At 44.6% G+C, this 25,692-nt stretch overlaps 1 protein-coding gene across 7 annotated transcripts in view; it reads right to left on the bottom strand.

Moving 5' to 3' along the window:
* The window catches only part of CC2D2A (coiled-coil and C2 domain containing 2A), a 73,702-nt gene that overhangs the window by 11,493 nt on the left and 36,517 nt on the right, over window positions 1-25,692 (bottom strand). For 5 of the 7 annotated variants that reach the window (XM_070399131.1, XM_070399135.1, XM_070399136.1 and 2 more), the window contains 14 exons: window positions 25,345-25,501; window positions 22,857-23,004; window positions 21,761-21,899; window positions 19,094-19,297; window positions 17,023-17,115; window positions 15,783-15,874; window positions 12,125-12,292; window positions 10,804-10,909; window positions 10,498-10,607; window positions 9,181-9,277; window positions 8,639-8,737; window positions 6,258-6,434; window positions 3,860-3,880; window positions 715-918 (listed from right to left, as the gene is read on the bottom strand). In XM_070399131.1, coding sequence (XP_070255232.1) covers window positions 715-918; window positions 3,860-3,880; window positions 6,258-6,434; window positions 8,639-8,737; window positions 9,181-9,277; window positions 10,498-10,607; window positions 10,804-10,909; window positions 12,125-12,292; window positions 15,783-15,874; window positions 17,023-17,115; window positions 19,094-19,297; window positions 21,761-21,899; window positions 22,857-23,004; window positions 25,345-25,501 — 1,815 coding nt within the window. The remainder of the gene's footprint in view (window positions 1-714; window positions 919-3,859; window positions 3,881-6,257; window positions 6,435-8,638; window positions 8,738-9,180; window positions 9,278-10,497; window positions 10,608-10,803; window positions 10,910-12,124; window positions 12,293-15,782; window positions 15,875-17,022; window positions 17,116-19,093; window positions 19,298-21,760; window positions 21,900-22,856; window positions 23,005-25,344; window positions 25,502-25,692) is intronic. The other 2 variants (XM_070399139.1, XM_070399137.1) reach the window with 2 other exon arrangements.

Genomic DNA, 25,692 nt, shown 5'->3' on the forward strand with positions numbered 1-25,692 from the left:
TGGCACACGTGCTGTATGTACTCAAATATTGGAAGGCATTTTTGCTTAATTGGAATCCAGGGATGCTTGTAACGTTAGGTATAACACTGTCTTGGTACACTGGGAAGTGCCAGAGTTCTGAAGTCAGGGCCTGGGTTCAGATGCTATGAAGGTACCAAGAATACATGATGAAGACATTTATGGAAGACACTGAAAGTGTAGAGCATCTCCCAAATATCCATTTCCCAGCACCAGTATCTGTCAGGGATATAGTAAGCACTTAATATGTGTTGAAAGAAAGAACCAAAAGTTACTATCCTCTCTGGAACCTTCAAACTTTTCTAAAGAACACAAGCCTCATGGTCATAAAAATGTTTTAATCACTAATGATCTTAATTTAGTTACTTTCTTTAAAAAATGTTTTTTTTTATTGATTTTTTTTTTTTAGAAAGGAAGGGAGAGGGAGAGAGAAAAACATCAATGGGAGAGAGAAGCATTGGTGGTCTGCCTCCCACACATACATCTGGGATCACGCCCACAACCTGGGCTTGTGCCCTGATTGGGAATCAAACCTGCGACCTTTCAGTGGACAGGACGATGCCCAACTAAGGAGCCACACCAGCCAGGGTTAGCGTTACTTTCTTAACTACTATGAAATATGATAATTAAGATGGTAATATATTGAAACTTTAACCCACTTTTAGCCCCAGGTTTGATTGGTCATAACATACTTACTGCGGTGGCCTGTGGGTCGTTGGGATAAGCATCAAGAAGCTCCTGAGGAGGGTTTAAAGGCTTGAGATAACGAGTAACAAAAACCGTCTTCCCACTTATGTCGATCACTGTGGTAAGGCACTGCCGATTTGGGAACTTTAAGGCGCATTCAGCGTGAAACTTCTCTGTTGCTTGGAGCAATTTCTCATCTTCCTGAGAATCAAACTTCAAAGAGAAAGACTCCATGGAGTTTGCATATGGTTACAGGAGACACAGTAGAACTTGCTCAGATCTCACAGTCAGCCCAAACTAAATGTGAGCTCCAGGAATTACGATTCAGTGATCCAATACCACCATGCCCCGTGTCCCTGATGCTTCATAATCTTCAAATTAGATGGATTCATTAAATACTTAAAACATACTTAACAGGATTGAAAGAAAGTAGTTCACAGACAAGCAGCCCTATGCGATTAATAAAACAACTTCAAAAATGTAAACGATGAGGTACTAATTATGATTGATGAGACCAAGCAATAGTTTGATGTGTATTTTGATGTCAGTTTCAGAGGCAAGAAGGACTCAAGTCTAAAATCCCAAATATAAAACTTAAGCAACTTATATTAAATGGACAACAAATTTACAGACGTATATGGATGTACTAAAAAGTTTCAAATCCATAATCACTATAATAACAAGTAATGTTCTCAAGGAAAAGGGAGCAGAACTGGAAACATCACATGTATAGTAGTTATTTTAGGGGTTCTCTGATCCAAGGTGAGCTACCATTTTCCAGACTTTTGAAAGTAACTCAAAGCAGATGAAACAGAACAAATTTCAATTGCCTTTTCCCCTCAAGCCATTGCTAAAAATATAGCATAAAAAGCAGCTCTTTAAATGTTTTCATAAAAAATGTGTTGCTTAGTCTAAAAATATATGCATTGTTACTTACACTTCAAAGAATTTCGAGTCAAACTCAAATACAGTTTTATTAGGGAAATTAAGGAAATTAATTTTTAAGTTCAATTTAGATTCTAGGCAGTGCTTGAAGCTTTTTATTTTGTTTTTATGGTTTTCTTTTTTGAGGATGAAAATGCATCCAGCTTTCCCCCTCATTCGCTGCTATTCCCCTCATCTCTCTTTATATTATTTTTTTAGCATTTAAAATCACAGTTATAGGATATGTTTATTTACTCTGTCTCCTCTACAGTTTAAGTTTCCTGAAGTCAGGGATTTTGTTTTGATCTTGGTTTTTATCTCCAGTACTGAATGCTACCCAGCACATAGTAAGTGCTTAACAAATATTGTTCAGTGAATGAATGAGTAAATGGAAACTCTCACATTACTGGTTATAACTTCAACTAGAATCGAGTATTCTGATTATTCTTGACTCTCTTATATGGGAGCTGGGCCATGGCTTCTGTTTCTAATTTTGTCTCTGTACCCTGAGAAATTGGGGTAGCGGTTGTGGGGGTTCCATAGGACAGGGACATCTCCAAAGGCCTCCTATATATTCCCACAGGATATCCCCCTGCTATCAGAATCTTGACAACATCATCATCATCATAACCACCTACAACTCAGCACAGTGGCAAGGCATGGCAGCTATCTAATAGGTGCTGTGGTGAATACATAAATAAATGGAAAAGGTGAGCTCCTAAGGCTTTTATATAGGTGTGTGATGGGCTCCTACGGTAGAACTGCCAGGCCAGAAAGAATTACAATTTTAGAAAGATGGAGAATTATGAAACAAGGATGGTGTGGATAAAAACACAGTTTGCCTGGCCAGTGTTGCTCAGTGGTTGAGCGTCGACCTATGAGCCAGGAGGTCGCAGTTCGATTCCTGGTCAGGGCACATGCCCGGGTTGTGGGCTTGATCCCCAGTGGATGGCATGCAGGAGGCAACCGATTGCTGATTCTCTCTCATCATTATTGTTTCTCTCTCTCCCTTCCTTCCCCTCTGAAATAATAAAAAAAATTTTAAAAAGCACCTAGTAAAATTTCATCCCTGTTTCCTTCAGACTCATTCGCTTATTTATTCATCCATCTGGTTATTTGAAACATGTTGCTGAGAGTCTGCAAGGTTCCAGGCACTCTGGGTGAATGAGTTTGAAACAGTCCCCTCAAGGAGCTTCTAGTCCAGGGGAGAACATGGATGAGCAATCAGGTGCTTAGGGAACTTGACCAGAACTTGTATGGGGATAAACAATGCACTACGGTAGCGTTGAAGAAGCAGACACAGGCACTGTCCAGAAAGGAAGGTAACAATCTTGAATCAGGACTGTGGGCTTCCAAGTTGAAAAAAGTGTTTCAAACATTTTCTGCCACTTGGACCTGGATGTTCTGTGTTATATTTTGGTTCTGTAACTAGTGCTTCCTGATGGTGGGGCCCGTGTTTGAATCATTCTTTGTTCATTTCTGCACGGAGCATATACAAGGTAAACACTTAATAAGTATCAATGGTCATTAATACTTATTTAGGCCACTGGGATGCCATTTCATGGCGTGAAACAGTAATTTAAGGAGTGAGTCGGATGCTATGTTGGTAACCTAAGAAGTGCCAAGCAAAAGCTCCATGCTGAAAGAATTCGGGTCATTTGTCGTGAAACTAATTAAGGTGGAGCTGACAACTTCACCATTTGATTCAACATGAAACTTGGAAGGTTCTTAAGTGGCTTAATTCTTTAACCTGGAGGTTCATATACATACTTACAGGAAGCTGAATGGGCTTATTCCCCCCCCCCCCCCACTTTGTTTACCTACAGTTTGACAGCTCCACTGATCAGAAATAACTGTCACAGACCCACTGTCTCTGTAAGAAGCAGCTCTGGGGTTTTATAGCCATGGAAACACTGGAGGTAGGTAGCTCCCAGCATGCAGGTGACATTCAGACCCACGACTTCCTAGATTCAAAGCTAAATACGAATCCTGACAAAATGAAATGGGCCAAAAGACAAAGCTGGACATTCACCATGGAGCTGCAGGCATCTGAAGGTCATTGCTAAGGGGACACCACACACACACACACACACACACACACATACCACACACACACACACATGTCAGGACTCAGTAGACTCCATAAGGTGGACAGGGACCAAAGCAGAGAATGAAAGTGAAAGCCTGGGACCTGTTGACTGATGAAGGGTAAACACAAAAGGCTTGGTACCTTTTTCTGCATCTCACTCATCTCTCAGAGGCAAGAAAGAAAGAGGGAAAGAAACAACAGAAAGACTTCATTAACAGAAACAATCTATTTTCAAAAACTTGTTTTTACCAAGACAATGTTGGAATAAGAGTTTCAGGATTTGCTACTGATTTTTTAGAAAATTCCATGGGTAAATAACTTTAAAAAATCCCGTGGAATGGCATCATATGGGATGATGGTGGAGGGAAGAATAATCCCTGAATCCTGGAAGTTGCAGTCAGTGGGAAAACGATTCCAGGTGTGGGTCCCTATTATTTTAGGAAGAGCTGCTCTTTCTTGAGTAATGGACAGGGAAGCCCTGAGGGACGTTGTCTGCCTGTGCATTTAGGACCGTGAGGGTGCTGTCAGCCCAGGTACCTCCTTATCCAAAAGCATCAGAGAACCTGGGCTCCCAGGGGTTCCTCGTGGCTTCATTTTTAGAGGTCTCAGAGAAATGCTGCCTGCAGCCACAGCGGGGCAGTGAAATGCTACCAAAGGCAGGAGGACAGCCTGGTTATCTGCTTTGAGGAAGAAAGGCTGCAGGCTTGGGAACTGGGTCTCAGAGCCCCGGAGGCCTGGAACATTCTGTGAAAGGAGGCCAGTGCCCTTGAATGCGCCATGTGCCAGGGGGTCTCTGATGTCCTCCTTCTAGCCACAGTCACAGATGGACAGTGGCCACACGGTTCAGAGCTCACCTACGGGGGGAGACTAGCTGACTGTGTTCTCTCCTGATAGAATACACAGATACTGTGAAACCATCCTGAATGGGAGCATCCTACAGCGTAAACATGCCTGCTGGCATTCTCTCCAGGTGACGCTTTCTGAATATGCTTCCTTTCCTAAACTATTTTGAAATGCATGCATGCTAACATGCTTTATAGACAACATCCTTTTTACAACTTTGGTGATAAAGGCCAGCGTATAAGAGGAATTTGAATTTCGGTAGATTTTTTTCCCCAATCATCCTTTATGTCTTCTGTAAATGCCTTACGAATGGGAAATAATAAGAGTATATTCCTCTGTGAACCAAATTGTGATACTGAAAAGGAAAGAGAGGAATGTGCTCATTTAAGAAAACCTCCATCTGAGTCTAATGACAGTGGATAAAGAGTCGGCACAGTGATCGATGCAGTACAGCTTAGTCGCTAACAACTTGGGCTTGTAAGCGCCAAGGAATTTTAATTGCTTTTCTAGGCTGTTTGTTGTATCTCTGGTGCCTAAAAAGCACCCGCTACATAGAAGATTCTCTGCAAATATTGAGTAGATCAGATTTCAAGTGGGACAGATTTTTTGTTGTCAGTTGTGGCCTTACTCCCTGGGTGAACCAGGATAAGAGGAGCTTTATTTCCTCATCTCTGATTGGAGACCCACCTCACACGACAGCGGGACTATTAAAGGGGAGAACATGAGTCAAATGCCTGACAGTGCTCTGGACAGAGGAAGAACTCAGGCCCTGTTTGTGGTGGTTGTTATTACTGTGATAGTTCACAATGATAAGAGGTTATGGTCGATATTTTCTCCCCAGTCCAATGAGGGTGGCACGCCTCAAGGCCGCATGGGCATGCTACGTGAACACAGTACCCCGCCCCCCCTCCCCTGCTAGGAAGGGCGGGAAACAGCTGCTAACAAATGAAAGTTCTGGAAGCTCTTTTTTTTTTTTTCTAGAGCTGTGCAAAATTAGAGTGCCTGTGCACATATCTATTTCTATCCGGAGGCACTGGAACGAATGGAGGTCACCCCTGAAGGTCACCTAGCCTTAGAATCCTATGAATCGATTCAGTACACAGCACAGCCAGGGATGTGAGGTCATGCAGATGTATGTCAGCGTGCTTGCCAAAACATGTCCAGATGAAGAGTCCTATTTCATCTCCCTCCCACTGAGAAAATTCTGGAAGGGGAGCATGTTTATATTCGTCTTGCTTTGCCTAAAACAGTGGTTCTCAACCTTGGCTGCACATTAGAATCACCTGGGAATCTTTTTAAAATCCTGATTTCTGGGCCTCATCCTCCGGAAATTCTGTTTCTTTGTTATGGGGTGGGGCCACAACATTAGTAACAAAGAAACAGAATTTCCCGAGGATGAGGCCCAGAAATCAGGATTTTAAAAAATTTCCCAGGTGATTCTAATGTGCAGCCAAGGTTGAGAACCACTGGCCTAAAAGCTGACGTTGCTGATTGACCGAATTGTTGGCTGGGTGGAAATGCAGACCCACACGGGTGCTCTCTCCCTTCATTCTGTCCAAGCAGACGGAGCACTGAGTGGATTTGGAGAAAGGAAACCTCTGCTTGTGCCCCGTGGTCCCAGTTCACCCCAGCAGGGCCTAGCGAGCATTTCTCGTGTTGCCAAGGTCAGACACGACTGACGGGTAGCCAGACTTACCTTTTCTCGCACCGACTCCCCGGGAACCAGCTGAGGCTCGATGGTGATGAACAGGGCGATGTAGGAGCCTTCGCTGAGGCTGCGGACAGAGTCAAAGCCCCGCTCAGTGATCACGCTCCGCTCCTTACTGTAGCCCAGGAGAACAGGGGGGATGTCTATTTTAAATGTTCCATCGATCTGTGCAGAAAACACGACGTGGTAAACATCCCGGTCATTTGTCAACAGACGCTCAAAAGCACATGTCGATTCACTGTCTGATGAATTCACTAAGGACTGCTCAGACTGGCATTCAGGGTCGCCCATCATTCCAGCCAGTCTCTCTCTATCTTTTTTTTAAATCCTCACCTGAGGATATTTTTCCATTGATTTTTAGGGAGAGTGGAGGAGAGAGAGAAAGACAGAGAGAAACATCGATGTGAGAGAAACACATCGATTTGTTGCACCACCAGGGCCCAGGTCGGGGAGGGCCTGCAACCGCGGTATGTGCCCTTGACCAGAACCAAACCCCGGACCCTTCGGTCCACAGGGCGACGCTCTAGCAGCCGGTCTCCCTAAGCGTTCACAGAAAGCACTGCCTTTTTCTTCACCTTTTCTTGGTTCAGCAGAGTGTGGGCGAGTTATGCATGTTGATACTAACACTAGGTGTCCTGGGTTCACAACCTGAATTAAACCCCGTGTCTCAATGTATGCGTTTGTAAAAGGGCGATCATAACAGTAACTAGTCTGCAGGGCAGTTGCGTGTGCCGGATGCTTTCATGGATGTACAGCACTGACAAGAATGCCTGGCCGGTGGTGAACTGCTCAGGAGGTGTTAGCTAGCAGCCACCCGCCTTTCCCGGATACCCCAGCCTCCCATCTCCACCTTGCAAAATTGTAACGATTTTATGTTATCGCCTTCATGAATTATTTTGTCAGCTCCGCCAGCCTCACACGTGGTTTGTTTTCTTCATTTGTTACACGGGCACATTCTGTCAGACTTTATCATTGTGAGCGTGTTTACGATGCTCCTCCAGATGTTTGCTCTTGGTGAACAGAATCTGTAATCCACTCCCTGTGTATCACCCTTCTCTGATATACAGCCGTGTTTTGTGTACACAGCGGACACTCAGTAAATGTGGGCTGAATGGATTATAAGCCACTTTTATAACATGACCTAACTGTGCAGAGGTCCAGAGGGGCAGGACTTTTACCTCTTGCATTGTCCAAGCGACAGTGTGTTTGTTAGACTATCTAGTGCTAGAGCCAGTTCAGGGCTGGAATGTGAAGGTATAGAATTCACAGTTTTGTTTCACTCTTCAATGGCATTTGTGTCTCAGGAGAAATAGGGAAAGGGCTTAACTTAGAAGAGGACATGTCTTCCAGGGAGGAAGGGACATTACCTGGATATAGTCAAGGAGATTCATCCATCAAGAAGGGGTTAGCATAATCTCTTCCGAATGTGAAATTCGGCAGTGGCCAATCACTTGGGCAATTTCGGTTGCAAAATGACGTGCTTTTTAAATTTTTTTTGTAATTTAAAATATATTCGAAGAAGGAAATGTGAATTCTTTTGGCCAGCATGTCACGGCAGCGTCACCTGTAGACTGTCCCTTATTTTGGAGGAGGACTGCAATTCCAGATGATCTATGAGATTGCAACCAACCCGGGCCTCCCAGGGTTGAGGCGTGGCCTTGGCCTTGCTGGACTCTGTGGTCCAGGCAGTATTGCTCTGCAACCTCGTCGCCTGGGGAATTAAAGCCTCCTTCCTTAGCTGTGTGAGATTAGCCACAGTCTCGTGGCTCAAAGCCTCTTGTTGCCATGGACTCAGTGCTGGGACATTACAGCCACTTCAGAATCTTTAACTGTCCCAGATTGGAGGCGACAGGTCATAGAAGAGTTGGTAACCTAACGGATCCCTTTAGAAAAATTGCTAAACTCTGAGGAAGGATGTCTTAGTTGAGCGAATCTCTACTAACTGTTCTCCTTTTTTGAAATGGTGAGGACTCTGGAATCATTCATGAAACGCACTTGACTCAATGGGCCGTCCAGTGTCCTGACTGATTTCTTCAAGTCACTTCCCGGCATCTGTCCGTTACACTTTGTTGCTTTTACAAGTTTCCACCTTGTTCCACCTTCTCCTTCACTTCTATTTAAATGTTTTTAAAAATCTCAGATTGGAACAATCATATGTTAACAACTAACTCTAAGGAAGATGGATATTTAATAAGGGGCACAAATATGACAGAAAATCAATGCCTTTATATAGTGTTTTTTATGTTTCCCAGGGGGCTTTGCATGTAGGCTCTCTCAGGGTTGGCGGTACATACCCACAGAGAAAGTTTAACAGGAAAATGGATAGAGCGGTTCCCTATTCCCACGGCATTCCAATGCCAGATGCTTACCCTTGCTTGGCAATATATTGTGCTAAATGGAATTTTCACACATCCCAACCAGTGTCTCTCAATACGAGTGTGGATTCCACTTCCTCTTTCCCGGTCATCCTAAAGAAGGGGTGGGTAGTAATAATCAGTTAAGAACTCCAAATGCTCATTTTGCAGCAGGATTTGGACTGAAAGTACGTGGGCTTAGGTTAGGCTGACCTAAGTCACATTCTGGCTCAGATGCTTAATGGTTTTGTGACCCAAAGAAAGTCTGAACCTCAGTTTCCTCACTAATAAATTGGAGATGTAACAGTCTACGTCACAGCATTATTTTAGAGTTAAATAAGAAAAGATGTATGAAGAGCGCCTGGTACAATTCCTGGGACACAATGGACACTCAATCGACAATAGAAAAGCTAGTGCCCTTTCTCTCTTTCCCCATTTATGATGTCAAGTTTCAGACATTCAAAATACAAGAGAGATGGACAATGGGTTCGGGTCTTATATGGTGGACGGAGGATGTGAGAATGAGTGCAGACATCTTCCTGGAACGGTGAACTCACCTCCAAGACATCAAACAGCACTTCATCAAAAATGTTAATGAACACGTCGTCTTTCACTGACTGCAAGCTGGTCGTGCTGTAGTCCCCACTGGGGGCCCTGCAGATGGGCACACGTGACCAGGGGACAGGGGAATGGGAAAAACAGAAATAATGAGCACGCAAACATCAACATTTAAAAAGTGCTCAAACACGAGCACAGATGTGAAGATTGGAAGCTGTGCTTTCAGTTAAAGCATTTGTCTGCACAGGGTGGACACCATAACATGCCTGTATATAGCCAAACAGAAAGGGACTAAACCCTCTGTCTGCTGTCCATCACCATACTGTTGGCTGTGTGTGTGTGTGTGTGTGTGTGTGTATATATACATACATATATATATATATATATATATATATATACATATTTTTTATTTTTTTTTTTGCTTAATTTATTCACCTTTTTCACCCAGCCCCCCCAACCTAACCCTCTCCCCTCTGATAGCTCTCTCTGTACCTATGAGTATGTTTCTATTTTCTTTGTTAGTTTATTTTGTTTATTAGATTCCACATTGGAGAGAAATCAAATGGTATTTGTCTTTCTCTGCCTGGCTAATTTATCTTAGCATAATGCTCTCCAGGTCCATCCATGGTGTTGCAAAGGGTAAGATTTCCTTCTTTTTTAAATGCCTATGTATTTCTGGTAAGAGAAAAGCATAATTTCTGAAAATGAGAGAGTTTCAAATTTACTTAAAGCTTCCAGAGTTGGGGAGACAATGAAGAAAGGAGAAGCAGCGGAGGGGCCGCGGGTGAAGGGGAGGGGAGGCTTGGGCGATAAGTAGGCAGAGCCTGGAGAGGAGGGTGGTGTCCCGCAGTGAACCTGAGTTTCACAAGTTGGACATTTTTCCACTTTATTATTTTTTTTAAAATCCTCACCCAAGGATATTTGTTCCATTGATTTCTAGAGAGAGTGGAAGGGAGGGAAGAGGAAGGAGAAAGAGAGACACGTCTATTGGTTGCCCCCCGCAGGTACCCCTTCTAGGGCTGGGGAACCTGCAACCGAGGTATGTGACCTTGACTAGTAATTGAATTCCTGGTCCTTCGGTTTACAGGCCAACTCTCTAACCACTGAGAAAACTGGCTAGGGCCCCACTTTATTCTTGATTGGAGTCAGTTGTGGCACATGAGGGAAACCAAGGGACTTGGTGTCAGGACTCCTGGTTCTTGTTTCGGCTCATTAGCTGCACAAACTTTCATCTCAGCCATTTCCCTCTGAGCCTCTGTTTCCTTCCCATCTCTTCAAAATACCCTCTAGTGCTTTAAAGAGGACCATGTGCTTACCTAAACGGAAGTTCAAGTTCTTCGTTCCAGCTGGGGTTTGGTCCTTCGGCCGTCGTGGTATGGCAAATTGTTCGTTGAAAAGAGACTTCTACAAAAGGACGTACTAAAACCTTAAAAGCAAAAGCAAATTGTAAGAGTCCATACAGTTACTTGAATGATTTTGCTTTTTGTGGAGGTGGAATATGTTTGCTAAATAGTATACGTCCAAAAAAATGAAGCAGAAAACAGGCCAGAAAGTTTCCAGGCAATTCTTGAAAACATAAGGGGTGAGATTCTAAGCAGAGACCCGGCACTGGGGCATCTCACCTGGCCGAGGGGGTAGTCGGCACTGTGGGTTGGGCTGTGTGTGGTTGGGGAAGCAGCGTGCCTTTCCCTGAAAGTTCTTGAAGACCTTGATGGCTGCTGGAATTTGCTAGGAGGGAAAATATATGAAAAAAATAAATGACAGAGAAAGACTAACTATATATATTGAGCAGATGGTTATTCCAAAGATGCATGGCTCTGGTGACAGACATTCTCTCTAAGCTTGCTGACCCTTTTGGAAGGCTTTTCGTGTGCTCTGGTCACCCCCAGTCACTCAGTGATCACTATAGACTCCCCAACTTCTATCCCTAGACCCACCTGTATGGCTAAGAACAGAGGACAGAGTCCTCTTCTCTCTCCTCTGCAAGGGGGTGCCTGAGTGAGAACTTGCCCTTTCCCCATAAATGAACCTCAATCCCCATCAGGTAGCAGGATACTAAACTTCCTGACCAGCCTTCTTTGCCTCGATCTAATTCCTCTCCTACTGTATTTTCTTTGAACCTGCCTTCTCCAGGAACCTTGAGCTACAAATTCTAAGTAAACACTTCTCTGGACCTCCCAAGCCTCGCTGGGAAAGGACTGGGGTCAGGGATTCCTAGCTTGAGTTAGGAGCCATGGATCTTGTTGTCTTTCTCTTTTAAAGAGCTGCTATTCTTTTTTAAAAAATATGTTTTTATTGATTCCAGAGAGGAAGGGAGAGGGAGAGAGAGAGAGATACAAGCATCAATGATGTGAGAGAATTATTGATTGGCTGTCTCCTGCACATGTCCCACTGGGGATCGAGCCTGTAGCAGGGGCATGTGCCCTGACTGGGAATCAAACCATGACTTTCTGGTTCATAGGTTGATGTTCAACCACTAAGCCATGCCAGCTGGGCAAGAGCTGATATTCTTAAAGAAATGAAACTCATCTCCAGAGAGCCCCACCTAGGTACCTTTCCCTTCTCCCCTGAGAAGCTGATGCTTGGTGGGTGGTACCCTGGCTGGATGGACCACTTCCATCACACGGAGAAGAAGGAAGCAGACCAAAAGAGGGAAGCAAGCAAGGGAGACGATGGGGCCTCAGAAGAACCATCCTAATCTTTACAGTCTACCCCTAGTTCAGCTGCACCTCTTGTCCTTGCATTCCATGAGACAGTCCCAATAATCCCTTCTTTAGCCTAAATTGACCAACTTGGTTCTATTACTTGCAAGTAATGGGAGTCTGACTTTGGCCCCCACAGAATAACACTATGTTAGAAACAGGAGCACGTGTGCTATAGAGAAGTGATGGGCGTGGCCAGGACCCCACACGGTCCATCCCAGGGCTGCCTGAGGGCTCTCACCTTGCGGTTGGTCTCCTCACAGGAATGTCATAGGCCCGGATGATGTTCACCAGCAGCTTTATGTCTCCATCGGACAGGTTTTGGGCTGTCACCTTCTTCCGGCCTTTTCTCCTGGGCCTCAGGGGTCGCTTTTGTTCTGCCAGCTTGAAAAGGCTTAGGCCCAAAATGCTAATGATTACAGAACAGAATTAGGAGTCTAAGGAAAAGAAAGATCTGGAAAGTCACCAGACAACTCAAGCTCTGCCCTAAGGTCCCATACAGGCCCCTGAAAACTGTCTTTCTAAAGAGCGTGGAAATCATCAAGAAATTCTCCTAAGATGGGAGCGATCTTACTGTATGGATTATTAATATTTATTGTAGCTGCTACTGATCAGAGAAAGAAAAGGGTATTCTGGGCCCTCCCTGAGTTTCCTGCCTTGCTTTCCTTCTTGCTTACCCTGCAGCCCCTCAAACCACCCCCTTCTCTCCTACTCTCTGACTTTGCCTGTCCCTGGTCCCTGCACAGGGGCACCTCCCTCTGCCTTCCTCCTCAGAGCAGGATTTCCCTGTTAGGAGCCCCGGGCACATCAGCTTCAAGGGGCTCCCGCTCCTGGGCCCCTTGAGTACTTTCTTGATGTCCCATCTTCCTGGCAGCTGACTTTACTGCCCTTCCAGGCACTTCCTGGGATATCTCACTCTCTGGCGTTAGACAAGACTGGGTATGAATCCTGGCTGCACTTGCTCTTTGACCCTTTTAAACCTCTGTTTTATCTGTAAAATGGAGTTCCATGCTATCTCCCGGATTGTTGAGAGGATTAGGTAAGGAGGTGCCTGCAGAGCACCGGGGCTCTGGTCCAGTACAAGCAGAGGTGACCTGCTAGGTGTGGGGTGATGACAGTAGTTATGACATCAGCGACTATGCTGGAGGAGGAAGGGAGATGGCAGGGGGAGCTTAAGGATCTCACATCTCCCTACCTCTCACTGAGATGATGTCACATAAACACTTCCTGGAAGACGAAAGCAACATGCTCAGTGACTTATGGGAGAAAGGGCCCTGGAGCCAATAATTAAGTTGGGGCCCAGAGACTAAACAGAAGCCCAGATGTGGCTCTGAATCTGGAAGCTGACATGACTGATGACACCAGATGGCACAGAACAAAGGCCGCGGGGAGCTGGGCCTCAGGCTGCAACACATGCTCTTCTGCTTCCCTCTGAGCAGGGCTGGAGCCCTCAGCCCAGGAGGCCCGAGCCAGCTGGGGAGGAGCGGCTCCCAAGGGCTCCCGGAGCTGCTGTTCCGTCCTTCCCAGGGTCTCTACCCCACGGAACAGCAACCATTCATCAGCACCTTCATGAGTCAGGCACAGTGCTAGGCGCCTTACATAGGATATTTCTAGTCTTCACAGGTATAACGTTTACCCCATTTTTCATATGAAGAAACCAGAGGCTCTGAGTGGTGACAGGATTTGCCAAAGCTCCTCACTAGGGGCAGGGAGCTGGGGTTCAGCCTGGGGTCACTCTGGCTCACAGCCCACCCTCTTCCTTTTAAACATTTACATCTATTATTTATTAACTCATGTAAAACAAGAACAAGCCCATTCATTCCATGTTAACATGATGTACCACTATGAAGGCTCACTTTCCTCTCCAAAACAAAATGTGAGAAGAGGGGCATTACTTGACATTTTCTCCAATCTCTGTGTGTGTGTGTGTGTGTGTGTGTGTGTGTGTGTGTGTGTGGAGAGAGAGATTACCTACATTTTATTATTCTAAATTTATTTTTATTGAGATGCAATTGGATGTAATGTTGTGTAAGTGTAAGGTGTACAACCTGTTGGGTTGAGGGGTTCATATATTTAAGTCTGATTCCCACCATGACATCAGCTGACATCTCTATCACGTCACATAACAGTCATGTTTTTTTTGTGTGGTGGGAACAATTAAGATCTAGTCTCTTAGCAGCTTTGAGGTACTGTTAGCTATAATCACTATGCTGGGCATTAGATGGCCAGGACTTACTTATCTACTAGTTATAAATGTGTTCCCTGAAATAACATCCCCCCAATCCCCCTACACCTCGGCCCTTTTTTTGATTCCTCATGTAAGTGAAATCATATGGTATTTCTCTTTCTCTGTCTGGCTTAGTTCACTTTGCACAGTGCCCTCTAGGCCCACCCCTGTTGTCACAAATTACAGCCCATCTTCTTCAGCGCTCGCTCTCCCAGGACCTACCTAACCCAAACCGGGGACCTGAGCGGGATACCTGTGCCAGGGGCCCTAATATGACACATCCCCTCCTCTGTTAATACTGCCTCCCTCCCCCGAGAGGGCGCCTCCCAAAGTCTCAATGGCAGTCAGCAAGGGCGCATCTTGGTGGCTGGCACCACGAATGACAGAAACATTAGTTTAAAGCCAAGAACAAATCAAAATGAAAAGAAGAAAGAACATACCCTGAGCCTTCAGAACTTAATGCAGAAAGTAAAGCAGATAAAAAGAAAAAGAAATGGAAAAACAGCATGAAAAAAAAAATCACCATCTAGTCTAAGTGTAATTTTCATGACTGAATAAAACATTCGATGACTAGGCTGTGGGCCTGGAGTACAGAGAAAGGGTTTGGGTGAATCGATGTGGGCACAGCCTCTCTACTGTGCGTGGAGGGAGGCAAGGTCAACGTCAGGGGCGGCCCTGGACAGCACAAGGTTTTGTCTCCTTCCCACCTTGACGTTGGAGAGGAAATACATGAATAAGAAATAACCCTTTTAGGAGGCCAAGAGATTCAGTCCCAGGAAGGATCATGGGATTAATGGACTGCCCAAGACTCCCAGTGGAGAAAAGTATCTTCCATCTTTTGTGCATCCACCCCAAGTTGAGACAATTTGAAATTTTTTTCTAAGTGATAGTAAGACAATCACGCATATACACGGTCAATTTCCAGCTTCTATGTAAACACCCATTTTCCCCGCTGCCCTTGGGCCTCACCAAACACAGCAGCTCTCTCCTCACAGCTGCCGTGCTGGAACCAGACCTCACAGCCTCCCAGATCTCCTGGCCTCCCAGACTTCCGTGGCTGGTTCCCAGCTACCCCACTGCCCTGTGATGGGAGAGTAAGGGAAGTTGGCATTGGGAGGAGGAAAATGCTGTCAGACTTGGATTGCAATGAGCAAGTGGCAAAAGCTCAACCATCGTTCCATGCACTGAAAGGTCACCAGTTCGATTCCCGGTCAGGGCACATGCCCAGGTTCTAGGCTTGATCCCCAGTGGGGGTGCTTAAGGGAGGCAACCGATCTAGGTTTCTCTCTCCCTCTCCCTCCCTCTCCCTCTCCCTCTCCCTCTCCCTCTCCCTCTCCCTCTCCCTCTCCCTCTCCCTCTCCCTCTCCCTCCCTCTCTCAATATCTAAAAATCAATAAAAACATATTAAAAAATAATGGCAAAGCCTGGTGAAGCTGACGTGGCAGTAGTGGGGAGACAGGATTCCTGGGCCCATGATGGAGAGGATCTCGTGGGACTAACAGAGACCCCTCACCTAATGCAATCGTAAGGCATTAATCAAGCTTTATCCGTTTCCAGTGCTATTTGTGGCCCAAATGCACACTAAACAATGATAAGCATCTTAGATTTACATGAAAATTTTAATATAATGCAATAAAAATAATTTTTAGAAGGAACAAAAGTTTGCTTTTACCTGATATTGGGAACTTCTTCTTCAACTATCAAATCCGTAAGAAGAAAATGGTGTTTTGCAATTAGGAAACGATTTAACACAGATTCCCTAACCTGGGGAAAGAAAGAGGTTTTATTTAAAATGTTCTCATTCTAGGACCTTCATAGGTCCCTCCGAGACTTCTCTGAGTCTTCACCCCAATGTCACTTCAGTGCAGCCCCCACCCGGCACCCTCACTTTCTCCGCAGCATGACTTCTTCTTACTGTAAATCATCCGGCTTTGCTCACTAGTACAAGTTCCTAAGGCAGAGGGCCTCTGCTCTGCTCACCACCCAATTCCCAGAACCTGGAAAAGTCTGACACACCGGGAGTGGAAGCGTGCTGAACTGAGGAACGAACAAAAACCAGGCCCCATCTCAGAGCACAGGCAATTCCGACGTGATTCTTGAGGTCCTCCCCTATTCAGACTGGTTTACTTCCTAATACTCCTTTAAATAAAGGACCTCTTAAATGTTGTAAACTGTTGTTGTTACTTTATACATGAGCTACAAGGCAGATCAACTGGATGGGAAAAATGTGCTGTAGTCACAGTAGCCTTTCTTATAAGTTAAATTTATTAAAAAAAGGAAAGAAGAATGAGAGGGAGAGAGGGAGGACAAAAAGACACTTCAAGTTCCTAGTGCCTAGGGCAGAAAGTATGTCATTCATTCATTTATTCATTCATTTATTTTAAATATATTTTTATTGATTTCAGAGAGGAAGAGAGAGGGAGAGAGAGAAAGAAACATCAATGATGAGAGAGAATCATTGATTGGCTGCCTCCTGCACGTCCCCCGTTGGGGATTGAGCCCACAACCTGGCATGTGCCCTTGACTGGAATTGAACCTGGGACCCTTCAGTCTGCAGGCTGACTGTCTATCCACTGAGCCGAACCAGCTAGGGTAGAAGTATGTCATTTATAAACCTTCTATTTTATTGCAAAGAGAGTATGATGCAAACATTCAAATACTGTCAAATACTGTCCTTTGTCATCCTACCCCACTTAAGAGAATCACTGACAACAAGCTGAGATACAGCCTATTGTTTTCGTATGTTCACAAGATGAAGAGAGCTGCTAATCAATTTCATATCTGTGACTATGAGATAATCAGCCTTCAGGGGTTAAGCACCACATAGATATTGAAAAGAAGGGGACCTCCTCCCTCCCATCTCAGGGTGCTGGCCATTTCCCTGTAAGGGCCGTCCACAATGGTTTCCTTACCTGCTGGAGGTACTTGGCTACTACCGCCCGGTGGCTATCTATGTGGCCCTTGGTCTCAATGACATTCCTGTCTCGTAACCGCTTCTCATAGTCCTAAAGGTTAAAAAGGAATAATTTTATGATTTTAAACTACTAGTCTTTTCTCCTGCCCTCCTGAGATTAGAGTATTTATCACGTGTTGCTCAAGTTCATAAATGATGGTTCTAATTGTTTCTTCTGCCTTCCTCTGAACGTTTGGTTCAGAATTAGCCTTTGATGTGGGAGCCAGAATTCAGAGACAGCTGGTTGATGCCTTAGAAGCAGAAGAGCACCCTGTAATTAGAGGCCACACAGTAACAGTGGCTGTGGTTCAAGACACTAAGCTCACCCAGCAACTTTGCCAAAGCCTCTGCTTAGTATTCTGTTATTGTTGCTGTTAATCCTCACCTGAGGATATTTCTTTCTTTCTTTCTTTCTTTTTTTTCTTAGAGAGAGTAGAAGGGGGCAGGGGGGACAGAGAGAAAAAGAAAGGAACACCAATATGAGAGAGACATTGAGTGGTTGCCGGGGATTGAACCTGCCACCCAGGCCCCGGGAATCAAACCCTTGGGGCGAAGGCCAATGCTCTAACCATTTAGAAACACCAAACAGGGCCTCTCTGCTAATTTTTGTCTTTTCCTAACTTGAGTAAAGCAATTACAAAGCAGCAAATAGCATCTGCGTGCAGCCAACTTGGTCACCAACTTGGAGTGGGTACTTCTGCCTAGGCCGCTGCATTTTCTCTTCCACCAATAAAATTCCATGTGGGCTCAGGGAGCCGCCATGTCTCCTTCAGTTCTCTCAGGGGCCTCTACCCCATGTTGTGTGACTCAAGCTGGTCTCAAGATTTTTAGACTTGGGGCAAGAGGACACACCTCTCCCTTGTGGCTGAAATTGGTAGATGTGAACTTGAATGAAGGGGACCATGTGTCCAAGCAGAGTGAGTCCATCCACAATGGGAGGAAGTGAAGCAACCATAGCAAGGGAAGCTCAGGCAGGACGGGGAGGGGCCCTGGTGGCATTCAGGCCCTGCATCTGGGCATCATCAAGGCACAGATAAACTCCTGCCATTCACACATCTTTAGATATTTAGCCCCATTTGGGATTTTATCTTTCAGTAAACTCCCCCTGAAGCCTGAGCTAGTTCAAGTTGTTGTTGTTTTTTAAAATATATTTTTATTGATTCCAGAGAGGAAGGGAGAGGGAGAGAGAGATAGAAACATCAATGATGAGAGAGAATCATGGATTGGCTGCCCTCCTGCATGCCCCACACTGTGCCATGACCAGGGATAAAACCGCGACCTCCAGGTTCAGAGGTCAACGCTCAACCACTGAGCTGGCCAGGTTCAAGTTGGGTTTTTATCACAATTACAAGTCCAGACACTGCAGACAAGAACCAAATAACTGATAATATTCTCCCAGAACAGCTTCTGCATGAAAAGTCCTACTGGTACCAGTTTCTAATGGCTCTCCATTGACCTCATCAAATACAACCTCCCCTGAGTAGATTCATTGGCCTGCCCCATCTATACAGGCCTGCCCCACTTACACAGGATTGCAACCTGTGAGCCCTCAAAGGTCCCACACCCCCTGGCTCTCAGATGGCTTCTGCTACCCCCCCCCCCCAACTCTGTGCATTCTGCCACCCTTGCCCAGGATGCCAGCCCTGCTCCCCACTTCCTTTGTGCCCCTCCCACGCCAAGGCTGCTCTAATCCTAACTATCTGTTTCCCCACAGTGCTCACCACTGGGCCTTGTGCTTAACCAGTTGGATTACAATGGCCTTGAACTCCTGACTAAGGCAAGATAATTTGCCACATTAACATGTAAGATATTTCTCAACCCTACAATTCTAATTTTTCTTAGTTTATGTCATTCACTGTATTGAGAGAAGAGTTAATTTAAACATTGGATTCAAGAAAGATAATGGAAAGATTCTATAAAGTGCTGCAAAAGAGAAACCGGTATTGCTACTGAGAACATATCAACAGCAAGATTCATGGAGAAAGGTTTACCACGTAGCACAGCAATATTTTATTACAGCCATTTCTTACCTGGAATACCTTTTCCATGATTTCTCGGTCATATGCTGGGATTGGCTTATAATTTCGGAATTCTGGCACCTCTTGGCTTCTGAGACACAGGAGCCTGAATCGTTTGGCTCTATTCAGTTCCTCATCTGAAACGAAGTTAAATTCCCGCTGCAGCTGTTCCAGGCGAAAGAATTCGGGGACGTAGGATTCGCCACTGGTAGCAACCTGTGAAGAACAGAGAATGCAAAATTCCAGACAACGGGCGAGTTTCAGCCAAGGAAAGCCGGCGCTGAGTGTTTGGGAATGGAAGCTTAACTGGTTTACGTAGACAGTGAGACTGGATATGTCCTGCCTTTCACTTAAAGACAAAGGACATTAAAATGTGATGGCAGCCCTGGCTGGTGTGGCTCCGTGGATAGAGCGTCGGCCGGCGGACTGGAGGGTCCCGGGCTCGATTCCATTCAAGGGCACATGCCTGGGTTGTGGGCTTGGTCCCCAGTGGGGGGCGTGCGGGAGGCAGCCCATCAATGATTCTCTCTCATCACTGATGTTTCTGTCTCTCTCTCCCTCTTCCTTCCTCTCTGAATTCAATAAAAAATATATATTAAAACAACGTGATGGTAATAAGGAAGATGCTATTAAATCACGTAGTAGCTATAAAAAATACCACAAATACTTTCCCAAAGAAATAGAAATTACAAGGTTCATTTTTGGTATGTACGTTCCCCTAATAGGTGTTATGAAAATATACAGACTGAACATGAGAGATTTTAAATAATTGTATTACTAAGTGCCAATTGCAAATAAGGTTACTCCTATGCATAGTGTATTTAAAATCATATATATGTGTTTTAAATATCTACATATTTTTAATTAAATTTATGGGGGTGACATTGGTTAATATCATTATGTAGGTTTCAAGTGTACAATTCATTATTTGTACTATACTACACTGTGTGTTCACTACCCACAGTCTAGTCTTCCTGCATCACCATATATTTGACCCCCTTTAGCCTCCTCATGTTTTAAATTTATTTTTCAACTTTTTACTAGTCTTATGCCCAAATGTGGATACAAGCACAGAGTCAGTTGATCACCTTCGCTTAGCTCCAGGGCCAGGCCCTCCTGTCCCTGAACCTTGATCATTGGGGGGAGTGAATCAGGGAAGGATCTGGGCGCCGACCTCCCATGTGTCTGTAAGTGGCACAGAAAGCTGGCTTCAGTTCCTCTGCAGGCTGAGCAGGTGTGGGCTGATGCTGCCCAGGTGTCCCGAGCCCCTCTGCTGGGGGCCTTTGCCAGCTGTGACCTCCTCTGGGGCAGGAGGAGAGCCAGGCGCAGGGTGTGCTGGGCTTTGTGATGGGGAGGTGACCCTGCCGTGCAAATATTGGTTCTTGAAGAGACCAGTCAGGAAGGCATCCCTGTGTTTTTGCTTCTGAAGGCAAATAGTTATAAAGGGAAAATGAAGGTGACAGGTGTCCTATATTACTTCTGATTTAAAGATTGTAATCAAACCGTGATTTGAAAAGTTTACATGGAATAGACGACCCTTTAGGTAAAATGATCCGTTCTCTCTAACACTTCTCATATCCACACTAAAAGTATCATGTTGCAAAGAGAGTTTATAAAGACAAAAGTCACAAGCTTGCTTTGGGACTTAGAAATATCAGGAGAGAAATGAAAATTTTCATCTTAGTTATAGTTACCCTACTGATCCACTTATACTCATAAACATGATCATAGGATGTGTTGCTATCATCACTTTCTGGATCATCTACTTACTTATGATGTTTTTGTGAGAATTATGATCTTGCAAGTAAAAACATTTATATCTGATACCAAGAAAAATCATTTACTGACTAATAACCCATTTTATAAATTCACTGAAGAAGAATTCTGAATGTTATGATAGATACAAGCAGTTTATCCCATAAATACTTAAAATGAAACTTAAATAATAATCAAATTAATCTTAACGCAAGAATACAAACAAAACCACTGCTTCTTAAAATGGCCCATCAGTCCATCAAGGTAGGATGGGAAGGGCACGAGCTCTGAAACCAGATGAACTTGGTTCTGATTCCTCACTAGCTGTGTGACCTTGAGCAAGGAACTAAGGGGGAAATCAAAACTTTCTTTAGGGGTTTTACAGAAGTTTGAGGTCAGAGTATCAATAGCAGCTAATATTTACTGCACAGCCATTGTGTGCCTAGCAAAGTATTGATACCGACAGCATAGCACCGTGAGGGCATCTCAGGGCTCAGACACATGAGTGCGGCCTGGATCGCATAGCCAAGTGGGTGCAGAGCTGGAATTTATTTATTTTTAATAAATTTTATTGATTTCAGAGAGAAAAGGAGGAGAGAGAAACATCAATGATGAGAGAGAATCATGGATTGACTGCTTCCTGCACACTCCCTCCTGGGGATTGAGACCGCAAACTGGGCATGTGCCCTGACCTGGAATCGAACTGTGACCTCCTCCTTCACAGGTTGATGCTCAACCACTGAGCTACAACCAGCCAGGCCAGAGCTGGAATTTAAACTTGCCATTCTCTCAGCATTTATGCTCTTAAGCACCACCGCAGAGAACACGGTATGAGAGCCAGTGTGTGAGAAGGGCCAAGCCCTTTCTATTCCTCTCACACCAAATCCAGACACAGCGTGGTGCACGGCTCTCCTGCCACTTTACCGAGATCAGCTGCATCAGAGGGGCGTTGTTGGGGTCATTTGGATCCAGCTTGGACTCTGCTGCCCACTTGGCCAACTTTTTCATGTCCGTCAGTCCTGAGGTGCCAATGGATGAGATGGCATCCGCTCTTTTCAAAGCGCTGGAAAAAAAGTTCATTCCGTGAGGTGGGCTTAACTTGACCACAGAGCAGTTTGCATCAGGACCACAAAATCCCAGGACGCACGGCTTAGGACGCTGCTATTCTGCACCGCAGGAAGTCTGATAATTAGGACAGACTTCTGCCACTTTTCTTTACTTGAAGATTGTCATGAAATATGTTATAAAGCAGTATGTAAGTATGAATGGTGGGAGGAAATATTTGCAAACCACACATCTGATAAGGGGTTAGTATCCAAAATATATAAGAAACTCATACAACTCAGTAGTAAAAAAAAAACCCAAATAATAAAAAAATGGACAAAGGAACTAAATAGATATTTTTTCCAAAGAAGATATTCAAACGGGTGGCAGGTACATGAAAGAGTACTCACCATCACTAATTATCAGGGAGATGCAAATCAAAACCACAGTAGGGTATCACCTCACATCTATTAGGGTGACTGTTATCAATAAGGGAAGAAACACTGATAGGAATGTAAACTGGTGCAGCCATCGTGGGAAATAGTGTGGAAAGTCCTCAGGAAATTAAAAGTAGAACTACCATGTGATCCAGCAATCCCACTTCTGGGTATATAGCTGAAGAAAATGAAATCACTATCCCTAAGAAGTACCTGCACTCCCCCCCCCCCCCCCCCCCCCCCGCATTGTCACTGCAGTATTATTTATAACTAGAGGCCCAGTGCATGAAATTAGTGCACTGGTAGGGTCCCTAGCAGCTGCCAGCCACTGGCTGGGGCCTCCCTTCCCCCAGCTGCCGGCTGCCAGCCAGGTTCTTCCTTTGTTCTGCACTGGCCCCTGGTGTTCAGCGCACATCATAGTGAACGATCGAACTCCCGGTTGGTTGAACTCCTGAGGGGACACTTTGCATATTAGGCTAAGTATGGAAACAATCTAAATGTCCAGTGACAGACAGATGGATAAACCAGCCACACGTTACCTCCTGAATCCAGTGTTCTGCTGTGACAGTGGAGGGATTAAAGGTGTCCCATTCTCTCCAACGGCCCAGGCCACACTGTGGGACACTTTCCCCGAGGTCATCAGGATCAGCTGATTACTGCCGTCAGCTTCAAATGACAAGGGCACACCTAGGGAAACACCACATGTTGTTTAGAACGAGGGCACGAGCCCAGTCCTGGTGAGAAAGCAGGCAGTAGACAGTGAAAGGAGAGGGTGAGGGTGGTGGGGGTGGAACACGTAATTCAATATCACTGAACTTCTTCAGGTGACAGGCGACGATGCTCAGAATCACCGCGTGGCTGTGTCTCTGACAACAGAGTGCAGACGTTGTAATGAATGATGCACCCGGAGTGGGGCCATCTGTGTGCACATTCTGGTTCTGACACTCAGCAGCTGTGTGACCGTAGACAAATGACTTAACCTCTTCATGTATAAAATAAGAATAAGAATGGCATCTCCTTCCAAGGGTTATTGCGAAGACATTCATTTACTCATTCTCTCAGAAGACACTTATTTGAGCTCCTACCTCGGGCCAGGCGCTACTCTAGGCACTGAAGACAACAGTAATGAAACCAAACTGATAAGAATCCCTGATATCAGGCCATTTATATTTGAGTAGGAAAGACGGGCAATAAGTTAAATGCAATGCACAGTATGTTACAGAGTGATAAGTGCAAAGTGAAGCATATATTAGGGAAGGTATAGAGAAAGTATGTGTTTGGGGGTGGGCAGGGGTTGAGCTTTCAGATGGTTGGCCAGGGGAGGCTCCAGGAGAGGCAACTTTGGAGTAAAGGCCTGAAGAAGCTGAGCTGGTGAGACGTAGAAATCTTGGGAAAGAGCATTTCTTGGCAGAAGGACCAAGTGTAAGAAGCCTGAGGTGGGAGTGTAAGAGGCCGGGGGTGAAGGATAGCGGGTTAAGTGAGGTCACCCTGGCAAAGCGCTAGTGCCTGGGAAACGGTGACCACTCAGCAAACGTTTGCTCTTACTGAGCCCTGTGGTCCCTGATTTGGCCCCCACTGAACGGAAATGAATGATAAGAAGTGTCTGGGCAGTATGTTCCACCAACCAGAGGAAGAAAAGATTTTCAAGCACTAAATAGAGCAACTTCACACGCGGGATTTCCAATTGATGTTATTAACACGAAACTCTGTAAAAACGTCTGTGTTTTTCCAAGACTTCTGCTACATTCGAAACATCCCATCTTAATCTTCAAAATAACCTTATCAGCCTATAAAGGGGGTAGTATTAGATCTACTTTATGAACGAGAAAGATGATATTCAAAGAAGTTATGTGACTGCTAGGGTCACAGGACTTCTCAGTGTCAGAGCCAGGACTAAAACCTCCATCTTCGGGCTTTTAGACAGTGAGTGAGTTTGGGCCTCGGAGTTCTTGCAGATCTCCAGCTGTGACCTCACAATAAAAAAAAAAACCTTGAGCCCTAGCCGGTTTGGCTTAGTAGATGGAGCGTCGGCCTGTGGACTGAAGGGTCCCAGGTTCGATTCCGGTCAGGGGCACATGCTTAGGTTGCAGGCTAGATCCCCAGTGGGGGGCGTGCAAAAGGCAGCCAATCAATGATTCTCTCTCATCATTGATGTTTCTCTCTCTCTCTCTGGAATTAATAAAAATATATTTTTAAAAAACAAACACCTTTAACAAATGGCAACAGAATGAGACCAACTCTTAAAATGATAGATACAGAATATTAAAAATATTTTAATATGTTTTAAAAATAAAGCAATTAATGAATAAAAAAATGACTGAGTCTAAAAAAAGGACAAAAAAATTGTCACACCTAACCAGACTTATTGGGAAAAAAACTAGATAGAATATCTGAAGGTGAAAAAATACTACAAAAATTGAAATGAGAAACACAATGAATTGCATTGATTAGGCACAGCCAAAGTGTGAATTCATGACTCAGAAGACAGATATAAAGAAATTACACAGAATGCACCAGTGAAAGAAAAAAAAATATCAAGTGTAAGAAACATAGTGGAAAGAGTGAATTGGTCCATCATTTATCTAACCAGAAGTGCAGGAAAAGATGAGAGAGAATATTAATTAATAATTTCTCTATTATAGGCATGTAAGTTATTTCAAACTTCACAGCTTTAAAATAATACCACAATGTACATTTTTTTAATGCACAAAACTTTGTCCTCATTTCAAATTATTTTCTTCGAAAAGATTCCTAGAAGTAGAATTAAGGTATCAAAGGCATTCTAACCGCCCTTAATTCCCACTGCCAAACTGCTTTATACTTGCAGAACTCTGTGAATTTACTGGCCACCAGGAACATATCAAAAACAACTTCGCAAAAAGTTGTATGTAATTATTGTTTCAATTTGAATTTCTGATAACAATTTTAGAATTGTTGGGTTGACTGGGAAATGAAAAAAAAAGAGAAAGATACGTTCACATCTGACAGTAGAACTGTGAGCCCCTGAAGATCATCCACTGTCCATACCACTTCCAACTCCCTCGTGGTCCAAGGCCACATGCTGGTCACTGCTGAACTCCACTTCTTCGATGGGAGCCCTCCCGGTGACAACGGTGGTTTCAGGAATAGGCAGAAACACTTCTGCTAGCAAGGTGGTGCCGCTGTGCCCCGCTGTTTCATAGACCTGAAATCGAGGAAGAGAAACAGCCACACAAAAGCGGCAATAAGTCACCTGCTGCATGGGATGATATTCACAAATGCTATATCTTTTAAGGGGTTGATATCCAAAATATATAAGAAATTCATACAATTTAACATCAAAAACCCCCTAAATAATCCAATTATAAAAATGGACCTGGGTAGACATTTTTTCCA

The sequence above is a fragment of the Myotis yumanensis genome, unplaced genomic scaffold, assembly GCF_028538775.1.
Source record: "Myotis yumanensis isolate MYYU_CA2020_CCGP unplaced genomic scaffold, mMyoYum1.0.hap1 SCAF_1, whole genome shotgun sequence".
NCBI lineage: Eukaryota > Metazoa > Chordata > Mammalia > Chiroptera > Vespertilionidae > Myotis > Myotis yumanensis.